Source organism: Haliaeetus albicilla, chromosome 7 (genome assembly GCF_947461875.1).
Source record: "Haliaeetus albicilla chromosome 7, bHalAlb1.1, whole genome shotgun sequence".
NCBI classification, from domain to species: domain Eukaryota; kingdom Metazoa; phylum Chordata; class Aves; order Accipitriformes; family Accipitridae; genus Haliaeetus; species Haliaeetus albicilla.
In genome coordinates, this window is record NC_091489.1 from 30,662,785 (window position 1) to 30,684,754 (window position 21,970).

At 36.4% G+C, this 21,970-nt stretch overlaps 1 protein-coding gene across 1 annotated transcript in view; it reads left to right on the forward strand.

The window, feature by feature from the left end:
* TASP1 (taspase 1) overlaps positions 1-21,970 on the forward strand; it is an 89,846-nt gene that overhangs the window by 20,132 nt on the left and 47,744 nt on the right. Inside the window, 4 exon segments of the mRNA XM_069787559.1 lie at positions 3,966-4,045; positions 15,664-15,770; positions 16,844-16,897; positions 16,899-16,934. Of these exon segments, the coding sequence (XP_069643660.1) occupies positions 3,966-4,045; positions 15,664-15,770; positions 16,844-16,897; positions 16,899-16,934 (277 nt within the window).

Consider the following 21,970-nt stretch of genomic DNA (forward strand, 5'->3'; position numbering starts at 1 on the left):
AAGAAATTCTAATGAATGTGAATTAATTTTTTTCTGAGATTATAAGCTTATTGGGAAGGAGTGATCAAGTGTCCTAACTGATGTATCCAATTTGCTGTAAATTGCTCTGTAGACTGTGTCATTCTGGATCAATGTCTTGCTGTCTTGTTTAAAACGCAGAATCCCACTATCCAAATTAAAATTTAAAAAGTTTAAAGTAAAGAATCGCTGAATGCATGAGTGTATTTGTTGAAACTTCTAAGATCCTTTCATTTTACTGTCATATTTTATTCAGCTTGATGTTGTCAGGATTTTCTCTGCCTATGTATGGAGGAACAGAAAATACTGAACTTGTAAATGTTACATATTATCATATAGGATATTCCTGTTCATTGTGTAACTTTACAAAAGAAAGCACTATTATGATTGCACAATTACGTATTGGCTGGATCTTTGGAAGTGGTCTTTGGTCACAGAGTAATGGATTAGATGTTTTGTAGTAATAAGTTTGAAGATTTTCTATTTATTATGCTGAAACCTTGACCTTCCTAAGGGAAAAGGCTTATTTACATCTGTTTACTGTTAAGTATAGATATGTAAGAATTGCAGGATGGTACAAATACACCTAAATGTCTCTTTTCTTAGAACTCATCAGTACTACTGATACCTGAGTTCATGTCTGTATCCCTTTTCCAGTATTAATAGTAACCCATACGGGAAAAATGGGTTACTTAAAACTTCTTAGGGTCCCCCCCCCCATTCCCCACCCTCTTTGGGTATACAGGGATTTGTAATTGCTTCACAGTTTTACAGTACTGTATGCAGGATATGTACATTGTGTAACTTGTAGGGCGGTGTGTAGTCAAGAAAGTGCCTAGAGTGAAGACTTGTACCACCTTTTATCTCTGTTCTATATTTCTTCAGAACAATTTATGCTTTGTAACAGTGATTTCAGAGTGATGGCTGCATTTTATAATAAATGTTACAGAATAAGTTTATTACATTCAGGATGCCTTGACCATCTTTAATGAACCTAATCTTCTTATGCCACTTCTGCTTAGCTTGGTGTGGCCTGTCTCCCTACAGCCCATATTAAATGGTGCTGTTTGGAGCAAATAGCACCAGGATAACCAAGTTCTTGAGAAAATTGCTTAAAAAATACCATTTCCAGAGACCTTTACTGGCACTTTCCATTAATATGGTCTGGTTTGCCTGGAACTGGAAAGCACGTCCAAGCATCGTCTCCTTGCTGGGAGGATGTTTTCATCTTCTGCGTGTTCTGAGCCTGTAACAACTACAGAGTACTCTGCATTTGATGTATTTGCAAGAAAGATCTTTTTATCTTGTTAGTGCAGAACCAACTTTGAGAGTAGCAGAGCACAAACTCATTCATCCTTTGTTTTTGAAGTTTTTTTCCCCCTTTGGAAAATTGTGTTTTGAATTAGCCTAAAGGTTTTTGAAACTTGGTGGGGTTTTAGCTGCTTTCTATAGCCTACTGGCTTTATTCCCTATTTTCCCTTTCCCCCAACAAATCAAGATCAGTGGTAGCTGTTTAGAGTTAGTTTTGGTTTTATGTCAGCTTTAAGTATTGCCCTGTTCGTTCTTGCCTGCTGCAGCTTTTCTACATGGCTACATGGATGATTCTCATGGCAACTAAAGCAGTTCCCTAGTGCCAGACTGCTGGTTCCCACCCTCTTGCCACCCTATCGTCTGTGGCTGGTACAATTGTGTGTGGCTGTGTGCTCAACAGGATCACAGAACTTGCTTTTGGGGATGGTGTAAAGACTGTTTATTCTTGTTTAGATTCTATGTATTTGGCTACCTGTAGAACTGAGTTCATGCCGTATGTCCTGTAGGAGTCTCTTACCAACTAACTCTATATCAATTTATAGGAGATACAGTATATGTAGCACAGACAGCAAAGCACTGAGATCCTGATTATTTTTTTTTATACTGTTCGTTTTAACTTTTCTATGATTACACTGTCTTTTTTTTATAGTGTTTATTTTAACTTTTCTGTGATTACACTGTCCTTTCAAGAAATCCGAACTGAAAAGTTCAAAAAAGGTGGATGATCTCTCTGGTTTTATGGGGCCTCAATTAAATGTCTGCTTCAACTAATCTAACTATTCTTTGGGACCAGAACTGCAAAATACTTTGTGCCCATTTTATAGGAGGGAGAGGAATCTGGGAATTAGGGATGCAAGTGTGAGCAAAGTAAAAGTCACATCACTTAAGTTTAGAGACGTTCTTGGGTGCTTTTTTTGCAGTCTTCATAAACCCTAGTGACTGTTTCTGTGTTTTTAAGTATTAAAAAGGCAATTGTGAGATTGCTTGTAAGTGCAGTGTTTCTGACTGATCTGTGCTGTTCAAGTTACCATATGTAAAACTCGTAATATTTGAGCTTGAGACTTTCTCCACCTACTCTTCCTCTCTGTGTAAATTGTTTTATTGAACAGGAAGTGCTTATTCATTTCCTGAGAATGTATTGTTGATAGAAAACTTTTCTTTTAAAGACCAAAACCTTCTTTTAGTCAATGGAGAATACTACTTAATTAGGTTTGGCTACAGTTTGCATTTCTCTCTTATGTTAATAAAAGTGACAGGTTGTTTCTTGAGCACTAGCTTACCTAATAGGAAATGCTTGACTTTTCCCAAAGTACCCAGTAACTTATTCTACAGTATCTTGCAACATGAACGATATTTATCTGGAGCTGCACTAATGATGGTAAGAGATATGTATTTAACATTCAAATTCTCATCTAGATAAACTTTTTTTTTGAGAATTCTGTAAAGAAAGAATAGACACACCTCTTGTATTAGTTAAGTCATAGAGAAGATAGAAAGTACCATCTCAAAATACAAAACCACCTCAAAATACATACTGAAAATTGCAGGTGTCAGATACAGCACTGTCAAAACATCCAACAGCATTAATGACAACAAATTTGCTATATCAGTAACGTTCTCAGAAATTATAGTACTATGTGGCCTCAGGGACTACTTTGTAGCTGAAATAACTTTTTTAGCCTTATATTCATAAATTTGGTATTAATTAAATTTGGTAACACTTTTTGAAATTGCTGTAAATCCTCAGTCTTTACTTCTTGTGTCCATTAGGCAGTTGTGTCATTCTTATTTTGAAAGTGGGATATGAAGTTAAGATTGGAAATAGTTGCCCTTTATTGTGCTGCTGTTGTCGGTACTGTTGCACAGCAGCTTTCTGAAATGTATGATTTCCAGCTACTACATTCCCCTTTTCAGGGAATCATATTAATTTCTTTAAGGGGAAACACTATAGATAATTGTGGCTTGGTTTTTTTTTCTATCCCTGAAAGTCACATGTCCATGTATAATTTTTGCTGTCATTCATTGTCACAGCAGTGTGTACTGTTTCACTACTGTAAAGTGTTCAGTACCAACTAGAAAACAACTTCTCAGATTGTTGGGGTTTTTTTACAAGTATATTAAGAATTCAGTAAACTAGTCTCATTTGTAAATGCTTGATGAAACTCCATGAGATAGATCATCATCCTTCTAAGTAAGGCTTATTTTTAGCTTGTGTTGTACTTCTTGAAATACTTCTTGATATTCCTGTGGCATTGGCTGACTTTACTGGAAATAGCTTACCATTCTCACGTCATTCATCCCATGTTGGTCTTCAGGATCTTACTAAGTTGTTACAGAGAGCAAGACTCTACATGGCTTTCTCCTCTTTTAGCTGCAACTAAAAGCTGGTGCTATTGGATAATTAATTTCAAATATAATAGCACTTGTTTTTATCCAATACTGAACTTAATGTCAGAGCTGCGTAGTCTTTTAATGAAACTACATAAGGTTGCCAAATGTAATTGTAGCTGACATTTCTATGAAGTGTAGACAGCTTACAATTTTAAAATGACCAAACCAAATAGAAAAAAATAATTGCAAGAAAAGGGGGATTTGTTATATGGTTTTGTTTAAACTCCCTCTTCTGTGTCTCCTAGCTTTTTAGTTGGTGAAGGAGCTTACAGATGGGCAGTTGATCACGGGATACCAGCATGTCCTCCAGGTATCATGGCTACAAGTGAGTAAACTGGTGGTGTCAGTAGGAAGAACAGGACAGAGTAATTTTAAACAGCGCCTCATACTTTGAGGTGTACATTACTTCACTGTTCTTAACATTCAACTAGCTTATGGTATTATGGTATATAAGGGTGGTTTAAGTATACTAATTTTCTATTAAGTATCTGAATAGAAAAAATTATAAACTATTACTTCAGCTGCATTTTAGCAACATCTAATTCAAGTGAATTTCTTATTCTAGGATTAAATCCAGTGAAAGACTTCTTTACCAAAATGTAGGCTTTTTAACAGCTCAGTCCTGCAAGTCTCCAGTTGTGGTCCATCTTGAATCCCAAAAGCACCAACTAGCCATGCAGCAGGTGCCAGTTTGACTCTCATATTCTGCAGTTATACCCATCTCTGAGTCTTTGTCCAGAACTGCTCTGGTTTAAACAGGCTGTCAAATTCATTTGCTTTTTTTTTTTTTTTTTTAGCTAGGTAGGCTTTGCTTAATCTGATATAGTGGAATAACCCGACCCAGAAACGGACTTGGATTATACTGTATACTAGCAGTAGTTGGGTCTCTTACAAAACCTTTTTTTCTTGAAATAAAAGAGGTTATTATGTTGTATTGATACACCATCTATAAACTAGGCTAAAAATTAGTTCACTCACCCATGGAAAGGAGGATGTGGTTCCCCTTCCTTCTCTTCTTCAGTCCCCCTCTCCCTTTTGGAAAGTGCTGTTATTACTAGTCTGTAGTTTGTTATTGGTGAGAGCATGTCCTACACTTCCTGTTGAGTTGTGCAGGAAAGAAATCAGAGATGATTACCCGAAGAAGAAGGAGAACACAGAACATACAGAATGTTTCTTTGTTTTACAGTAAACGATATTACTGCATAAAATATACGAGTAGTCCCTAAACCAGAGATAGAAACCCAGGGCTCCCGTTAAGGCTTTTATTGGGTCTAGATCTAAATGTAGATAAACATCCAGAAATTGCAGTTCAAAGTTGCTGATACTCAGTGCTTAAATGTAACCTCTGAAACAGTGGCAGCATTTTCTTGATCATGCCAATTTTCACACATACTCATGATACGTTTCATTTTGAACAGAAAGTTTTGATTTCTAGTTCCACATGACTGAAACTTTTGCCCTATCCATCTGCTGTCCAAAACAGCATTCCAGAACAAGTTTTGGGCTCAGTTAAGCAGAGCACCTTTGTTTCTGTGACTCTAGAAAAAAAACACGTAAAAGTTTGGGGTTTTTTGTGCTGGTTTTTGTTTTGTGGTTGTTTTGTTTTGTTGGTTTTGGTTTTTGTTTTGGGTGTGGGTGGGTTGGTTTTTTAGAAAGTGGTTGCTACTTATGTGTGGGATATACTCCAGAAGGAAGGTTTCTTGACTAATTCTGTTAGCATGCACAAAAGTTTCTGTTGTTTCTAGTACCAGTGTGTTTTTGTTGTGACAGAGATGATTAGATCGTAACGTTAATTGCCAGATGATATCTTACTAGCAAAAGTGTACCCTGGTCAGAGCAAATCTACACGTTATGGCTTAAAAATAAGGATGACCACTGCTAGTTTGGTTTACCTGAGCAACTTAAAGGTTGTAATTTTTCCTAATATTTTAGTAAACTTAATTTTGCAGAATAATTATTAATGGTGGTATATCTGATTTTTCTTTAAAACAAAACAAAACCACAACAGCAATAAAGAAGAAACAAAACCCTGAAAACTCAGTTTTAGAAAATGATATTATGTTGATTTCCATACCAGTCCATAGCAAAGCTAGCCTTTTAATGCATAGATTTCTGGTCAGTGAGGCTGGAAGGTAACCATTAACACCATGTGTGACAACATGGGATTCTTATAGCTGAAAAGAAACTGGAAGGTGTCTCACAGGTAACACGTAAGAAAGCCAAAGTTGTTTTTTCCAGTGTTACTAGGGGAAAGAAAGTTAGAGGTGCTTCAGAAATTACAATTAAAGAGAACGTTTTTTCCAAGCAACCACAAAGGATCTCATTTGAAGCGAGCTATTGCACAAAATAATGTAACAAACTTCAAAAAATGGAAGAGTTTTTCATTATGCTTGCTACAATTTCTATGGTAGAGCTTGCATGGAGAATTGGGGGTAAATTAACTTGAAATTACATGACTGTTGAATAGCTTTGTAAAATGAGGAATGAAGCAATTGCCAAACATCAGGAAAATACGTTTAGTAACTTAATTATACCCCCCCAGCCGCCTATCCCGAACCTTAGACATGTACTTGCAATAAGTATTAGCAGGGAGAACTAGGTGCATATGTTTTGGCTTCTCTGTGCTGCACATGGAACATATTCTTGAAGTCACATTATTCTGTCTCATTTTTCCCAGACCTGAGATGGCAAGAGTAATGTTATACATGCTGTAAGGCTGTGGGATTGTGTGGTTGGTTTTGCATGGATGGAGCTCTCCGTCTGATCAGTTACAAAGAAAGTTGCACGATCAGCTTTGTGGTCACACTCCATAATTCTCTCAGAACTATCAAAGTATCTGAGCACGAAACTGAAATGATGTTTTAAACCATGTTACTTGTTGAACTACATCAAGGTTATGTCAAGGCTCACCTGCTTTGTTGTCTTTGGTTTGCCAAGTGTGGGAGGAAATGGGATTTCTACCATTTGTAGAAATCTGGTGGCTTTCCAGTGTAGTGAGTGGGTGTTTTTAAGGAAAAAAAAAAAAGTGAAATGTGATCTGCCTGTATTGCCTACAGTCTGCAAGAAAGCTGAATTTATTAATTCCTGCCTATACTAGAGCTTAATTCCTGCCAATACAAGAGCGAATACTAGCTTATGCTACAGCTTTGTTATCCTGTGCTAGAGAGACTGCTTTGAAAGTGTGATCAGAGTATTAAGAGTGTGATTACAGTTCAGAAATGCTAATTTACTGTATCATGCAACCTCTTATATAAATGTTAAAAGTATACTTTACTCTAAATAGGCAATGTAAATTTGAGGTACAGCTTCAACTGCGAGTATCTGTGCCTGCACTAGTAACTGAACCACTTTCATCTGAATTTTTTCAGTTCAGCCTATAGTAGATGCAAAGTAGTTGATTTGACAAAGATAACACGGTTTAAGACAGCATCTTACAATTGCTTACAATGTTAAGTCTTCAAAGGGGAAGAGAAGGAAGGTAACTACTAATGCAGCAAGCTTGTACCTCTAACTCTATCAATGTGGAAGTGACCGTAAGTACTTCAGTAAGTTATATTATGTAAGAACAAAAGCAGCTGCAGTGGATTCTCATAGCTTGATAACTGGAATCCAAGAGTAGCCACAAATGATGCTTAAGGAAGAATATAAGAACAGAGCAAATACATACTTCCCTTTCCCTACCCCATTTGCTATCCCAGACTCTACATTCCTGAGTCATGACTGGTTCCTGCATACATGGAGGTAATCAGTGGCATTTTCTGCCATGAAATTGCTGTTTCCTCTTGAGCCCATATTAATTTCTAGCTTCACCACTTAACTATGGGTTGTGTGAAGAACTACCCCTTTTTCATTATTTTGAGACTTGCTGAATAAAATCTGCTGGTTTATTGTCAGGTCAGTACTCAGAATCCTTATTCACTCAGGTTCTCTTATTACCTTGAATAACTTAGTGTCATCAGTAAAATTACATCATGTTGTTGAACAGAGTAGGTGCTACTGTAGGTTGATTTGGCATTCCACTTGTAGCAAGATATTTATTTACTCCTCCTTTGTTTTCTATTTTGTAACCAATTTTGTGAATGCAAGGATATTTCCTTTTATCTTATGGCTATTTGGCTGCTTTAATGAGGGAGAGCCCTTTCTAGGTAAGTGTCATGCAGATTGTCTTCTTTCTAGTGACACCGTATGTCTACCTGTCCCACCAGTGTTGCCTACCTAGCCTGCCTCTCTCCTCCAAACCTCGCCTCACCCCCAGCTCTGTCCTCCACTATTATTGCATTAAGAAAAACATTGGCCATATTGCTGGAACTGTGCTACAAGGTTCGGTCAGTGGTTCAGGGCAGTGGCTTAGACCATGTTTTGTTGCTTTGTTTTTAGGGTGAGAATGAAAGAGATCTGAAGAGACACTCAAAGGTTTTGGGGATTTGATTAGGAAGCTTGGTTAATCTGAATACATATCTGATTTTAGGAGACTGAGGGATATCTCTCAGGAGATGCTTGTCTTTTAACAGCAAAAATTACTACCTCTGTTCCATAATATTCAAAGTAAATGAGCTCTGATAAGTGCATGTGTTTCATTGGCAATAAAAAAACAACAACAAACAAAACAAAAAACCAACCAACCAAACAAAAACGTGCTGGTGGGGTTAAGGCCAGACATGACATAAATCCTCCCTGGAATTGAACATAATATTGTAGGTTCACTTGCAGTTCTGAAATCTGAACGGCTAAGTGCAGCCAATAGAATGGCTATAAGTTAGCCAGGAAAAAAGTTGGGCTGAAGTACCCAGAGGATGATTTGAATGAAAATCTTCCAGGGAGCAGGAAAAGCTGCTTGATGGAAAAAAGATTTCTTCCAGGAAGTAGTACGAAATGGTATGTCTAGCAAGAGTTTACCCTGAGTTCTTGTCATGAAGAACAGATCTATATAGTAGTGCTCTGAGAAAGATGCGGGGGGGGGCGGTTTATATGCTTTTGATGCTAAGTGCGTGGTTTTTTTTCTCGTTCATGTTGCTGTCTCTGTCAAAGTATGGCAATGTCGGAAGTAGCACTAGTAGTCTTTGCTCCCAACACAAGCATAAGTGGTGTTAATTTGTCATTTAAAATAGCTTTGTTAAAATGAAATTTATTTTCATCTGTCTGTTTTTATTTGTGCCATTTATTTTAGCAACTGCTCAACAGAATTATTCACTGGATCATTTTAATTCCTGTGGGTTAACTAATTTGCTAGTATATTCCTTTTTAATTCGCTTCTCTCCAATAGTTGCGTTCTCTTTTAATATGGAATAGAAAGATAAAATGCAGAAAGTTCTTTCTGGTTCTTTCAGTTGACTATAAAAAATGTCTGCCAGGGGGTGCTATATGATTGGTCAGAGCTCAGTCTGTACTTCAAAGTTTTAAAAATATTCTTAGAATTTTCTTAGTATCTTCAGTTTACAGTTTGCTTTTAAACAAGGATTGCTGAACACTCATAGGTTGCATAATGTTTTGTTGTATAATAATTTGTTATGCCTGTAATAGAAACATTGGAGTTTGTGTTGGTGCTCCCAGCTTGCTGTTCCACCACTGTAAATAAGAAGGTTTGAGTATTATCATGAACTTGATTTGTGATTTAGTGGTGCTAGGAGTTTGTATTTGTTACTTCTGTTTGAAAACTTAATTGTTCACTTAAATATTTTTTGAATTTTCAACCTAGCCTCAAAATATGTAAGGGAATAGATGTGGCTTGTAAAAGCATGGGAATTTTAAGGAAACATGGACTTTTTACTAAAACATTTTGTATTAACTTTGGGCAAGAAATGTTGGTGTATTATAATTAACAGCCTGTCAGCTACAGGCCTATTTAAAGTACACAGAGCTAGAACTAACAAGTAGATATGTATCAAATTTACTATTATTAAAAAAAAAAAAGTGCCTCAGTCTTGCATTCTGTTCTGTATGTACAATTCAGTAGTTTCAGACTCCATGAATAGGACAATTACAACTTTCTCTCTAATAATTTTTCTTTTACCTCTGTTCTCTGGATCATTTCTAATGGGCTGTGAAAGGAGACTACAAAAAGTTCTGAAGAACTGTGTAGAATGGGGAATACAGTTGTATTTCATTTACTTAGCGACTGCATCCTTATGTAATAGAACTTTCAAGATTTTTGGTTAAATTTTTACTTGTACATAGTATAATGGTAAAAGGAGTTACGGGAATGATCAGACTGCCAGAGTGCCAACAGGATTAGTACAAGAAACGAGTAAACGATGTGAAAGTTTTATGGCAAACAAGTGGCACACAGATGGCATTTCTGAACTGACTCAGAGACCAATGTTCTCTTTCTTCCACTGACCTGCTTGCTGAAAATTACTTTCTCATCTCTTTCTGTTAAGTGGTGGTAACGATGTAAAAAGCCTGTATAAAAGCTGTATTTGTTGTCTAGCCATGATAATGTAGGAGATAGATCTTGTGCTAATGAATTATGTAATGAAGGTCTTGTGGTCCTTTCTCATCAGGGTACCCAGTAACACTGGAACCTTTTGAAAATGGGAAAACCTATAACAGTCTTACCTTTGAGCAAGACGTGCCTGTGAGATTTTTCTTCTGCATTTATAGATAATACAGCATATTATCAAGCACACTTTCTGACACCACATCCACTAATACCAACCTCTCATGCAGGCGAGTGGTGTTGAGCAGGAGCTACTGCCACCTGTTCTGTGCTCAGCCACTGAGCCTTCTCCACAGCAAACCCCTACACTTGTCTCAACTTCTACAACTCTGCTGTGACAAAGTATTCTACCCAGTGCTTCCACTGTCTAGCACAGGTAGACCCAAAATGCAGTGCATTTAAGTACAGAGTACATATGGGTAGCTCCTGTTGGTACCTTGCGGGGTTGAAGGGAGAATGTGGAGGACTGGGAAGATGTTTTCAGGTCCTTGAAGATTATTCGTTCTTAAAGAGGCACCCAGTGCTGCATTGCAGGGACATGTGATAAATACTGAGCTTTTAATAATATTGTAGTTCTGACATGCTTCTCTTGTCAGTTGTTACATGTCTTTAATCTGGATGAGGCCTGAGCATGGCATTTAAACACTAACAGACAACCATTTTGTGAAGCTGTGGGGGTTTTTCTTCTTTTTTTTTTTTTAATTCCTCTCCCAGCAGCTCTGAAGTAACTATTTATTACAGTATATACATAAATGAGAAAGCAAAACAGAATGGCTGGTTGTACTCTGTGGCTTCCGAGACACAATTCTTTTAAGAATGAGTTTGGGCATACATGTTATTACTGTGTAGGGTAGTAATTGGCAGGGACTTTTATCTGAAAGCACATATTTGATTTTCATCTGAACTTTTAAATCCTTGAGGAAAATTGAAGGATGTTGTACTAATACCTTTCCATAGATTCTGGCAACAATATCTCTGGGCTGTGGTCCAAGAATTTTTCAAACTAGAATTCCATCTACTCCCTCACCTCCCTTTCTAGCTTCCTCCCCAGCCAATAAACTCTGCCTCTCTTGCTTCCCTTTCTCCTTGGCCCAGGCAACATCAGGCTGATGTAGCTATATTGCATTTGTTTTAGGAAAACATGCCTGTCTTCAACACTGTTGTGTCCTTTTCCTCTTCTCAAGCTTGGAATATGCTGTCTTGTTGGAGAAGGTGAGAGTGGGTTTTGTACTGTCAATTAGGACAAATAAAATTTCTCAGCATCTTGCACCATGAAGTTGAGGTTTTGATTTAGATTGAATGTGAATTATGAACTTAAACTGTGTGTAGGCATTTTCTTTCTGTGTATAGTGCTTATTTTCAAAATAATTTTTCAGTGGGTTATTTTTCCATGTTGTGTATGCATCATTAACCAAGCACACTTGAATCCTGGATTTTTTTTTTTTAGTTCATAAAACATTTCATTGAACTTGAAACCCTATAATATATTCTTTGTCAAGGATCAAACTTACAGGATGTTTTCAGAAAAGTTTTAATTTCATCTTTCATTTGTTTAGTGTGAAGCTCACTTGTGTTTTCTTGTTTCTTTTGTCACTAGTAGAGCAAGACAAAGCAACCAGAGTACTAGCCAGTTTAATGACATTTATAGTGGTTTTACATAGATAGAACATTGCAAAGGCAGGAATAAACAGAGGGCAGGCAGCCTTTCACTCGCTATTAGTCTTTATTCCCTTATTCTGGGAAAAAAAAAATCTGAGATTCAAGACACTGTTTTTAACTGATCATCTGAAGTTGGGCATAAATCTGTCAGAGGAAAAAAGAGAAATTGCTACATTTTGTTTTACAAACTGGTCCTTTGTTCCACAATTCTTTGGTCACTTTGGAGGTATTAGCTATTTTATCCTGCTAAGAGGAATTGATAATCACTGATAATAATTATTTTCCCTAAATAATGAAAGGCAATTATTCATCAGTCCTTGCTAAAACAAAATCTTCAACTTTCAGACAAAAGTTGATCCTAAAAACTATTCTGAAGTTGAATGTAGCCTGAGCACAAGAATTTCCACTCTAGGGGACGTCTGAATAGACTTTCTTTCCCTCACAGTATGGAAAGGTATGACATTTCATGCTAAACTGAATAAAACTTGAGAGTGATTGAGTTAATATATTAATTCATATAAGTAACTCTGGAAAAGGAGATACGATATTAAAAAACCTGCCCTCCTCCACCTCTGAAAAAGGACTTCCCCAAAACAATCCCCTCCCCACCCCTCACAAAAGACCTTCAGCTGTTCCTGGTAAAAATTCATGTCATCTGGAAGTATGGAAGCATGACTGGCACCTCTCTAATATCTCTCTAGTGTAATGGTATGAAATTTTCTATGTGAAAAGTATTACCCTATCTGTCATAATAGGAGCTGATGATTAAGTTTTGTAGATATTGTGATGAAGGAAGCTGGGTAAGTTTGTGTATTTTACTAGGGAAACATGGTAGCTTCCTTGACCTAGACTGTTCTGTGTTTGTGCGTTTTAGCATTATATTCCTTAGGTATGGTGGTATCTGATGCACAGGGATAGGATGAGAGAGGACTAACGTAAATTAGAATATGTGAGATTTTGATTAACTTAAAAAAAAAAATTCTTTTTTAACATGAGGTTGATCAAATACTGGAACAGGGGCCCAGAGGAGTTGTGAAATCTCCATCCTTGAAGGTATTCAAAACTTGAAAAGTTCCTATGCAGCCCTTTTGAATTGGACTTCCTTTTCCTAGGAGGTTGGAGTACATGACCTCCCAAGATCCCTTCCAATCTACATCTTTGTATGTTACTAGAAAACTTTCTTCATCTGTCCGTTTGATATGGTCTAAGATAGGCAAAAAAAGCATGCCGCAGTATCTCCTGGGGCTCTGGATATCTGATCATCCAGTGAAAGAGTCCTTCATGCACTGCACCACTTCTCCCACATATGAGACTAGCAAAGTAAGAAAAGCAATAGAGAGAAAATGCATGACAAGTCTTTACCCCAGCACACAGTTGAAAGGCAGTTGGGGTACCCAGGGATTGAAAATACTTCTGACACCTGAGGGCTAAGTACAGTTTTTTGTTAACCAAAGTCATTGCTTTGTAGGGTAGTCATCTGTTCCATAAACATGGACAAGGTGGTACATTGCTAGCCTAGTTTCATACTTGGTGTTTCTTATTGCCTAGTAACATGTATGCTTCTGTTAATAATGACCAGTTTGCCACCCTATATTTCTTAGCATACTGATACCGCTTTGAATTACCAATGCAGATCAGAAGTTACTGTGAACAGTTAGATCCTTCAAAGCAAATCTTTGGGTTTTTACTTGTTTTGAAAAGACAAATAGAATCTTAAAGCACAAGGTAAAATCTGAAAATTGTTTAATTGCTTAGCTAGAGACTAAGGATTTCAGTAAATGAAACCTCTCTCTTAAGCTTGGAGAATTTCATACATTGTGGAAAAAGTGACAGGATAAGTAGCAACCAAGGTATAGTTGGAGTGATGATGCTGAGAGGCCGTATAGCAGCACTCTGTGTAGCTGGCAGGGCAGCTTGGAACTAGCCCATGTGTTCTCTAGTTTTGATGTGATCTTTGTGCACATATATGAACTGGTGAACATGCAAATACTGCAGAAAGTTTCAGGACACCACTAGCATTAGATTCTGGACTACAAGGAGAACTTCTCATGTTCAGGTTTTCACATATGGTCTCCTGCACCGTCGTATTTGTCTTGCTTCTGTAGGTATACCTTTTTTTCTGAATTGGCGGGAGACAATGGCAGCAGTAGATAAGAGGCTTAGGCATATTTATCCCTGTGTAATACTTTGTGTAATACTTACTTTTGATGAGTACTAAGGCCAAGCACCATTCCTACTCATCCATATTGTGGCTCTGCCCATAGGTATTAGCTATATTTATTGAAGTCATGTCAACTTACAAGTTCTCCTGTTTAAAAATTCTGTTAAAAACAATGTGCTGGCTTGGTTTATTTTGGGGCGCTTCTGTTTAACAAACTTTTCATCTGTGTGAGGTTTTTTGTTTGTTCCTCCCCACCCCCAATTAGTACTAGACTTGAATGATTCTTTGCCTGTTCCCTCTTATCAAGTGGTTTTTTTTTTTTACCTCTTGCACCTCATTTCAAACATAGAAATGTGTTGTCCAAAGTAGCTGCATTAATCAGCTCTGTGTGGTAGAAAGAGTTCTTTTCTTGGCGATGGCAGATTAATATGTGTTTACCGTTTTAAGAAACTTGTATTCATTAGGTTTTTGGAGAGAAATGACAGCTTTCTTGTTACTTTTAGGTTATATACTTGAATAACTGTGGTAGTTTAAGGTGCAGTTTTACGTACTTGAAAACAGGTTTAAAGGAGAGTTCACTAGGTGATTTTGGCACCTGCATGGGGAAGGTTTCAAAGAAGTAAAGTGCTGACCGTCTGTGTACTTTGAGAATTGTAAATGAAAGCTTTGTGTTCTGTTGGCTCTGCAATATTGATTTTATTCATAGACTGTACTTGCAGCTGTTCCAGCCATCTGAATAATGGTGATATAGCTGTATTGAGAATTTAATTTAAAATTATATTTTTTAAGGTTTAAGTTCTAAGATTAAATGGGAAACCTGTGCTTTTTAACTTCCGTTGAATTTGACTTACCTGTGTATACTTCTGCCCTCCTAATAGCTTGATTTTGCATGACTAAACAAGTGACAAAAGACATTTTCCCCCCTCCTCTTTTCTCTACATTTCAAAGAGGATGTTAAAACAATCTGTGGGTAATATTAAGTCAAAACTAATTTAAACTAACTATGTCAATATCTGCAATTTTTTCATGAACTGAAACTTCTAAAATGGGAACATGTCATTTTGGTCTCTTAAGCATAACTTTTTTTTTTTTAGTCCACTTTAGAGAACACTTCCTTTCTGAATGTGGGACTTAGATGTGGAAAATACATGTTTGTCTTTTCAAGACCTAGGTGGTCTTTAGACTGTGTTGGATTATGGAACATAAAAGTATTGCTAGACTATTGTGTGGCTTTAAATATATGGGTAAACATACAGATATGCAATTAAGGTAATAAAATAGTAGCCTAATTTTATGGATATCAGAATGAGCTCACATGGTATCTATTTACTTGTCAGCAGTCAAAAACAATAATTTTAACACAAGCCACTTATTCCGTTCTCTTCTGTGCAGTGCTGCTGCTTTGCCAAACAGAGAGATATTTAGACCAACATAGCTTCCATATGTGTTCAGTGACTTGTTTCTACTAGATATTTTACCCATCACTGTTGCAGAACAGTAGTAGAACTTTTTCACTTAGGAAAAGATGTAAACATCTTGTACTGAAACTTAATTGTTGACTTTTTTATTGATGCTTTTTGCATCAGTAAAAATGTGGGGGATGAGACTTCCAAAACATCAATTTATCAATGTTTGTTTAAATTAAGTAAATTTTACTTAGTTAAATGCTTTTGAACTCTTTTTGTAGGGTTTAGCTTAGCAGCTTTTAAGAGGAACAAGAGGAAGCTGGAGTTGGCCGAAAAGGTGGAAACAGATCTCATTCAACTAAAGAAAAGACGACAATCAAATGAAAAGGTTAGTTCTTGGTTAAAATTTTGTTGTGTCATCCTAAACTTACAGCTGATTTCTAATAAATTTCATGTCATATATGATGAGACTAATGTAGCATCAGAGGCCACTTCTCCTTGACCATCCTAATGTTTAGATGATGCAATGATAACTTAGTGCAATTAAAACTTTCTGCCTTGCTATTTGAAAACCAGCCTGTCACTTTGTATCTTATTTGTGCTATGGAAAATATTTTGCTCATTTTGCACTGGAAATATGACAAATGTAAACACAAACAGATATTTACTGAAACGTTTTCTTTAGCTTGGGATCTCTGTCACTGTTTCCCACTTTTTAATGTTTCCTGAGCGCACTGCATTATGGAGCTGGAATTGGTGAAATTTGAAATATCAGGTAGGTAAACATGTGCATCTGTGCATGCATCTAGCATTGACCTGGCCCATATTACTTTTACTACAAAACTAGCAGGATTCCCGCTGTTCTCCTCACTTTTAGTTTGAATTTAGAGCCTTTGTTACCATTTGAGAATGTCAACCACAGTATTTGTGTTTACTGTTGAATATCAAAGTAGAGCTCATTAATTTAAATGCTTATGCTTTATTTGGGGCCTGTGGGCTTTCAGATTGGCCTTTTCTCTTTGCTTTGGTAAGCTGACTGACCACTGCCTTATGTAGTTGCATATGTTGATATGAATAACATATAAATCCCAGAGAATTTGCGAAAAAGTTTATTCTCTGTAGTCTGTGCAAATGCAAACCAGTGATAAATTAGACATTTTTTGTCTGTGTTCTTAGATAAGAAGTTTTCCCTAGCAAGGTGCTAATTTTTGTATTTTCAAGGAGGTGTAAGACCTGTAAATAAAGTAAGGGTAGAGGGGGGGAAAAAGTTAGTTATTCGTTTTGGAACTTTTCCTGTTTACAGGACTTCACGTACCCCCCTTGTGAAACTACAGTGTTAAAACCTAACTGAGGGAGGAGGGGTCTCTGTACAGTATTGATGTTCGTGTAATAAGGGGCAAGTCAATGCTTGAAACATATGCCAATGCATGAGCTTACCGACCTGCAATTTGAAATTTCAAGGGCTCCAGAGTCATGTGCAGCGTTTGTGGGAGACCCCCAAAGGCCAATGATGGTAGGTAAAGGAGGTGATCAAATAGAACTCTACTCACTGGTAAGTAGTCCAGTAACATAACACACCAGTTTTGTCAACTTTCTGGGCACATCCTGTCCATGGAGGGGGGATGAAAGCCAGACCATGCTCTTGATGTGGACTGCTTGTGTTATCCACAGAGTGCAAGATAATTGCAGCCTTGCAGGAAGTTGAGGTTTTAGAAATGAAAAAAAGTAGAATAATTCTCTCTAAGCTATTAGAAAAGGGTCATTTTGCAAGGGTAAGGCACATGATCCGTCATCCCAAAACTCGTACTGTCAAAGCTGAGCTTTCATAAAGGGTTTACAAATAATTGTTTAAAACACATTTAAATACTTGAATAATTAAAAGTTAATCTTCTGGACAAAGTTAAGCTTTAATATAAATACTCATTTAATTTTATTTGCTGTGCTTCTCTGGAGCTGATGATGAAGCAGACCTGTCCCTTTCAGCAGGACTTTGTAGCTGTTCTGTTGTCTAGTTTGACTCGCCTTTTCCAACCCTATGCTGCAGCTTAGCTTATGTGCCTCTGTTGCCAGTACTGCACAGTTGTAAGTTCTGGTCATTTGTTTGTCTATGAAGTTTTAGAAGTTGGGAAAAGAGCAAGGTAGAAAGGTTGTTAATGAAGTTGAAGTTGAATGGAAATCATAACTAAAAGGCCTATGTGAAGAGATAGTAGCTGAAATTACTTGGAAGTTTTAGCTGCTGATAAATTTCACCAGCTAAAAATAAACATACAGTTCTAAAAATTACTTTTCAATAAAAGTTAAATTATACCAAGCTTAAAAAGAATGAGGCTGTTTAATAAAGAGTATATGGAAAAACTAGGCAGTGTAGCTTACTGTGAAGGACTTTATATCCTGAGTAAATGGAATTTTCTTTTTGCTGTGTTTTTCATTGTTTACCCAGTGTAGGATTTGTAGAGTGTTATGCGATTGCACACAGGAAGATCCTTTAATAACTTCACTGAATTTTGAAGGTGTGAAAATTAGGACTTTTTTTAACTTGTAGTGACTTATATATTGATTTACATAGTTAAGAAATCATTTTTGTTTGTGTGTGAATTAACTAAACATATTCATAGGGGCCTGGCTATGATGTGTTAATTCAGCCAGATGCCATTCTGAAGTTCTCACCTCAAGCACCAGTAAACATCAGAAGTAAATGTTTGTCGTCTTACTGTTAACCTGTCTTCTACTAGAGGAAATGATCATTGAAAGTAGCTTAGTAGAGTTTGGCTAAAAGCTCTTATTTTTTAATTTGTTTTCTGCTACTACAAACTTTTTTTAAAGCTATGCTGAAGTTACTTGTGAGAGGAGCTGTCCTCTCCTTGGTTTGAATAAGTAGCACTAAGAATTTCCAGTGCACATGAATTTTTTTATAGGTCAGTGTTTATAAGTTAGTTTTTTATAGGCTAGTTATATAACTCCATAAATAACATTATTTAGTTTGAGTTTTAAAACTGGTTCGGTTTTTATCTAGTTTAACATATGTACTCAAGTATGTATACAACAATTTTAATTATATATATGGAATCAGCAGTTTCATATTCTTCAGTTACTGTATTGAAGCAATAATGCTGAACATACTTAGAAAAGAAAAATACATCTGTCTTTGTTCAACAGAAAAACATTCTTTGAAGTATTTTGTGCATTATAATTTTTGTCATTGATCATCTTGAATGTACCACGTGAACTTTTAGCCAGTGCCAGCTTGAACTCTTTGGGTGAGCAACAGTCAATACATAGCAATATGCATCATTCCCATTATATGTGGCGAATTTTAATCACTTAGCTTTTTCCTCAAATCAAATTTTTTATGGCTGTGTGAAGGTAATTGTAGGTGTAGCAGTTGAATATGGCAATCGTAGCGTCTGTCTTATTTATTCTTGCAGTTTGAAAAGGAATTTGAATTTTATGCATTTCCTTTTCCTTAAAAAAGAAGTAAATTTTCCGTCACGCATCCATGCTGAAATGGTCTTTGATGATGATAATACTTTTTAGACTTCCAAAGTATACTTCAAAATCCATTTAATGTGGGAAAAGAAACCTAAAAATTTTTCATCCATTCCAGTTAAAATAAAAACAAACCGGTAAAACTTCCCTGTGGAATACAGTATGAAATAATTCCCTCATCTTGAACATGGAGGTCAGACAAAATGTTCTGTTTACATACCAAACAACTATTAAACTGGAAAGGCTAGGGTTGTTTGTCGATCTTTGTATGATTAGACTGTAACTGCCGCTTTTCAAACACATGAATGTTGTACCAATCATGCATACTTTTGTCAAGATTAGATTGCTGTGAGAGTACATCATGCTATGCTCTCAGCTGCCCTAGAGGATAATGTTTCTAGAAATTGGTATGTATGAATTGGTCTCAGTGCTCACAGAATAGTGACATTTTCCCTTGACTTAGATGAATTTATAAGTATTTCTTTACAATACTTCAATAAAATGTTGCTTATAAGATTGCCTCTCACCTCTTTAAATACTGCTGTAATCAGCAGAAGTGCTGCATCAAGAACACCTTAAGTCTGAGATTTTAAAAGACCAAAATATATTCATTGTTGGGATGTTATTTTCTAGATAATGCTATCTACTGTTGTGCTCCTCTCTGTTCCCACTTGATCTGTAAAGGGCCAACGTGGGATATACTAGAAGATTTATGTGTTGCCCTGTTCTGATTTGAGTAGGAGGATACTGTAAAAACCCATATTTTTAGAGGAACCTACTTGACCTAATTATCATCAAATATAAAATCCTGTTTATTTGTGTGGATAGTTGGGTAACAGCATATAGATATTAATTGCTTCAATCTGATTCATTTTGCATTTGTCAGTTATGATACTTGGAGGAGAGATTTAATGGTAATTACTTTTCACAGAATTTCAAAACCATCTCAAGCTGAGAGGGAAAAGGCCCTGTGTGTAGATATCTTTCAGCAGGCACTGGGTGGAGCTCTCCTAAACTGTTAATTCCTTCCTTAGGGGCTTGTAGAATGATGACTATTTATGGGGTTTTTTATGTGCAGAAGGTGGTAAGGATGAGATTTCTAAAATACTTGATAGAAGTCTGCATTTGTGCAGATGAGCATCTTCCAGCTTTGTGTTCATGTTCTTAGCTAAGTTTGAATATTTGGTCCATGATTTCATGAAATTAAATTCCTTTCCTGTTGCAAGGTGCAAATTAAGTCAGTCATGTGAGGCCTTACTTTTCACATTGACTTTAAGTTGTTTCCATGTAAAATATTAACTACATAATAGACTTTATTTAGGTTGCAATACTACATTGTTAAAATCCCCAAACTGCTTTTGCAATGGATGTGTTAGTTTAAGTTATTAGCTAAAGTCAGGTATCGAATTTCTTAACAGATATCACCAAGTAATAATCAAGTTTCCTTTGGAACTTGCAAAATTTTTAAATCTAAGATACGTAAAAAGATAAGGGCAAGGAAGGTGGATCTTGTTTAGTCCCTGTTAGACCCATATAGAATTTGGACTTACTTTAGAGTTCATGAATTGTAGTGTTTAACATATTTCTTTTGATTGTCTTGATACTAGCTTGATGGGATCCTGTATTTTTCAACATGTATATGGTTTGAAGAGATGAAATATGTGACAATGAAAGTCTTCTCATCAGGTGCATTCTTCCTGGAACTCCTCAGGCACATAATGCCTTTTTGTATGGAGAAGTAAAGAAAGTTCCTTTGTTAAATTGTGACGAGGTCTTCATTTACTGGTTCAGAAGTCATAGGGTTGTCAATACAGTTTACATATGTGGAAAAATTTTAGTACTGAACTACAGAGTTGATTCATGGTGTCACTTCTAAGTATATGAAATCACTAATGTTGAAATGGGAGCAAACATAAAAATAGGTCTAGAATAGATCTGACAACATATTTTTCCCATTGGATATGGAATAGAACTGATCCTCACTGATTTTCAGTTCGTTGAGTAAGGATAAATATAGCATCAGCAGTGATTCTTTTTCTGATCACAAAAAAACCCCAAACTTATATTACTGAGAAGGAGTATATGGAATTCCTTTGCTTCAGTGATACAGATTTCCTTCAGAAGGTTATGTGGGCCAGGTTAAAAAAAATGCTTCCCTTAGAAAAGGTTTCCAGCCTCCTAAGTTGCCCCATCTAAAAATAAAACAAGCCAAAGCAAGCAAACTATACTGAATTGACAGCAAATACTTATTTGAAATAGATCTTTTAAAGGAAATAATGGTGAAGAAATTTTCCATGCAACATATACTTGTAAATGCTTGTGGGTTTTTGAATAAAATACCTTTAAAAAAAAGAAATTAGTAATATAGCTACTGAAGGCAAATATTTTATGCATGTGAGAGCTAATGCGGAAGATGGATGGCAGATTGAGCAAATAGTTTTACAGATGCTGCAAAGAAGGCTGCAAGCATTTTTTTCTTTGCTGTCAGATGATATGGAAAACATACTGATCCACACTAAGCCTCATGCTTCTAAATGTATTTCTGTTCATTATGGGAACCCCAAGTGTTTGACTTAATATGAATTAAGATTACACAGGTGGCCTTAATTCTGGCATTTCCTAACTTTGACAGGGTTGATTTTCATATCTGTAGTTGTCTATTAATCAAGTTGTTTGTTGTGGGTATAATTTCCTTTGATAAAAGGGGGCAGGGGATGGACAACAAAATCTGCATCATATTAGTAGTTGTTCTCTATATAGAAATCATAGGATCTTAGGAAAATTGATGTTGGGAAGAGCTTTAAGATCTTGAAAACCACCAAGGATGGGAGTCTGCACCTGCAGTGAGCAGCCTGCTCTGCTGCAAGATCTTTTCAATCCACTGAATAGTATTGTTCTAACTGGGTTAACAACACCTGAGTTACATTGTGGCTGGCAGTCCTGGGAGATGTGAAATACATTTGCCCATGAAATGTTAAGGAAGGGTTCCTTAATTTTCTTTTGTCTTTGCAGCTTGGAAGGGAACTTGCTATTTTCTTATCCTCTTTGCTCCCTTCCTCAAAATTCCTTTTGCATCTCCTTCTCCTACATTCCCTGATCCTG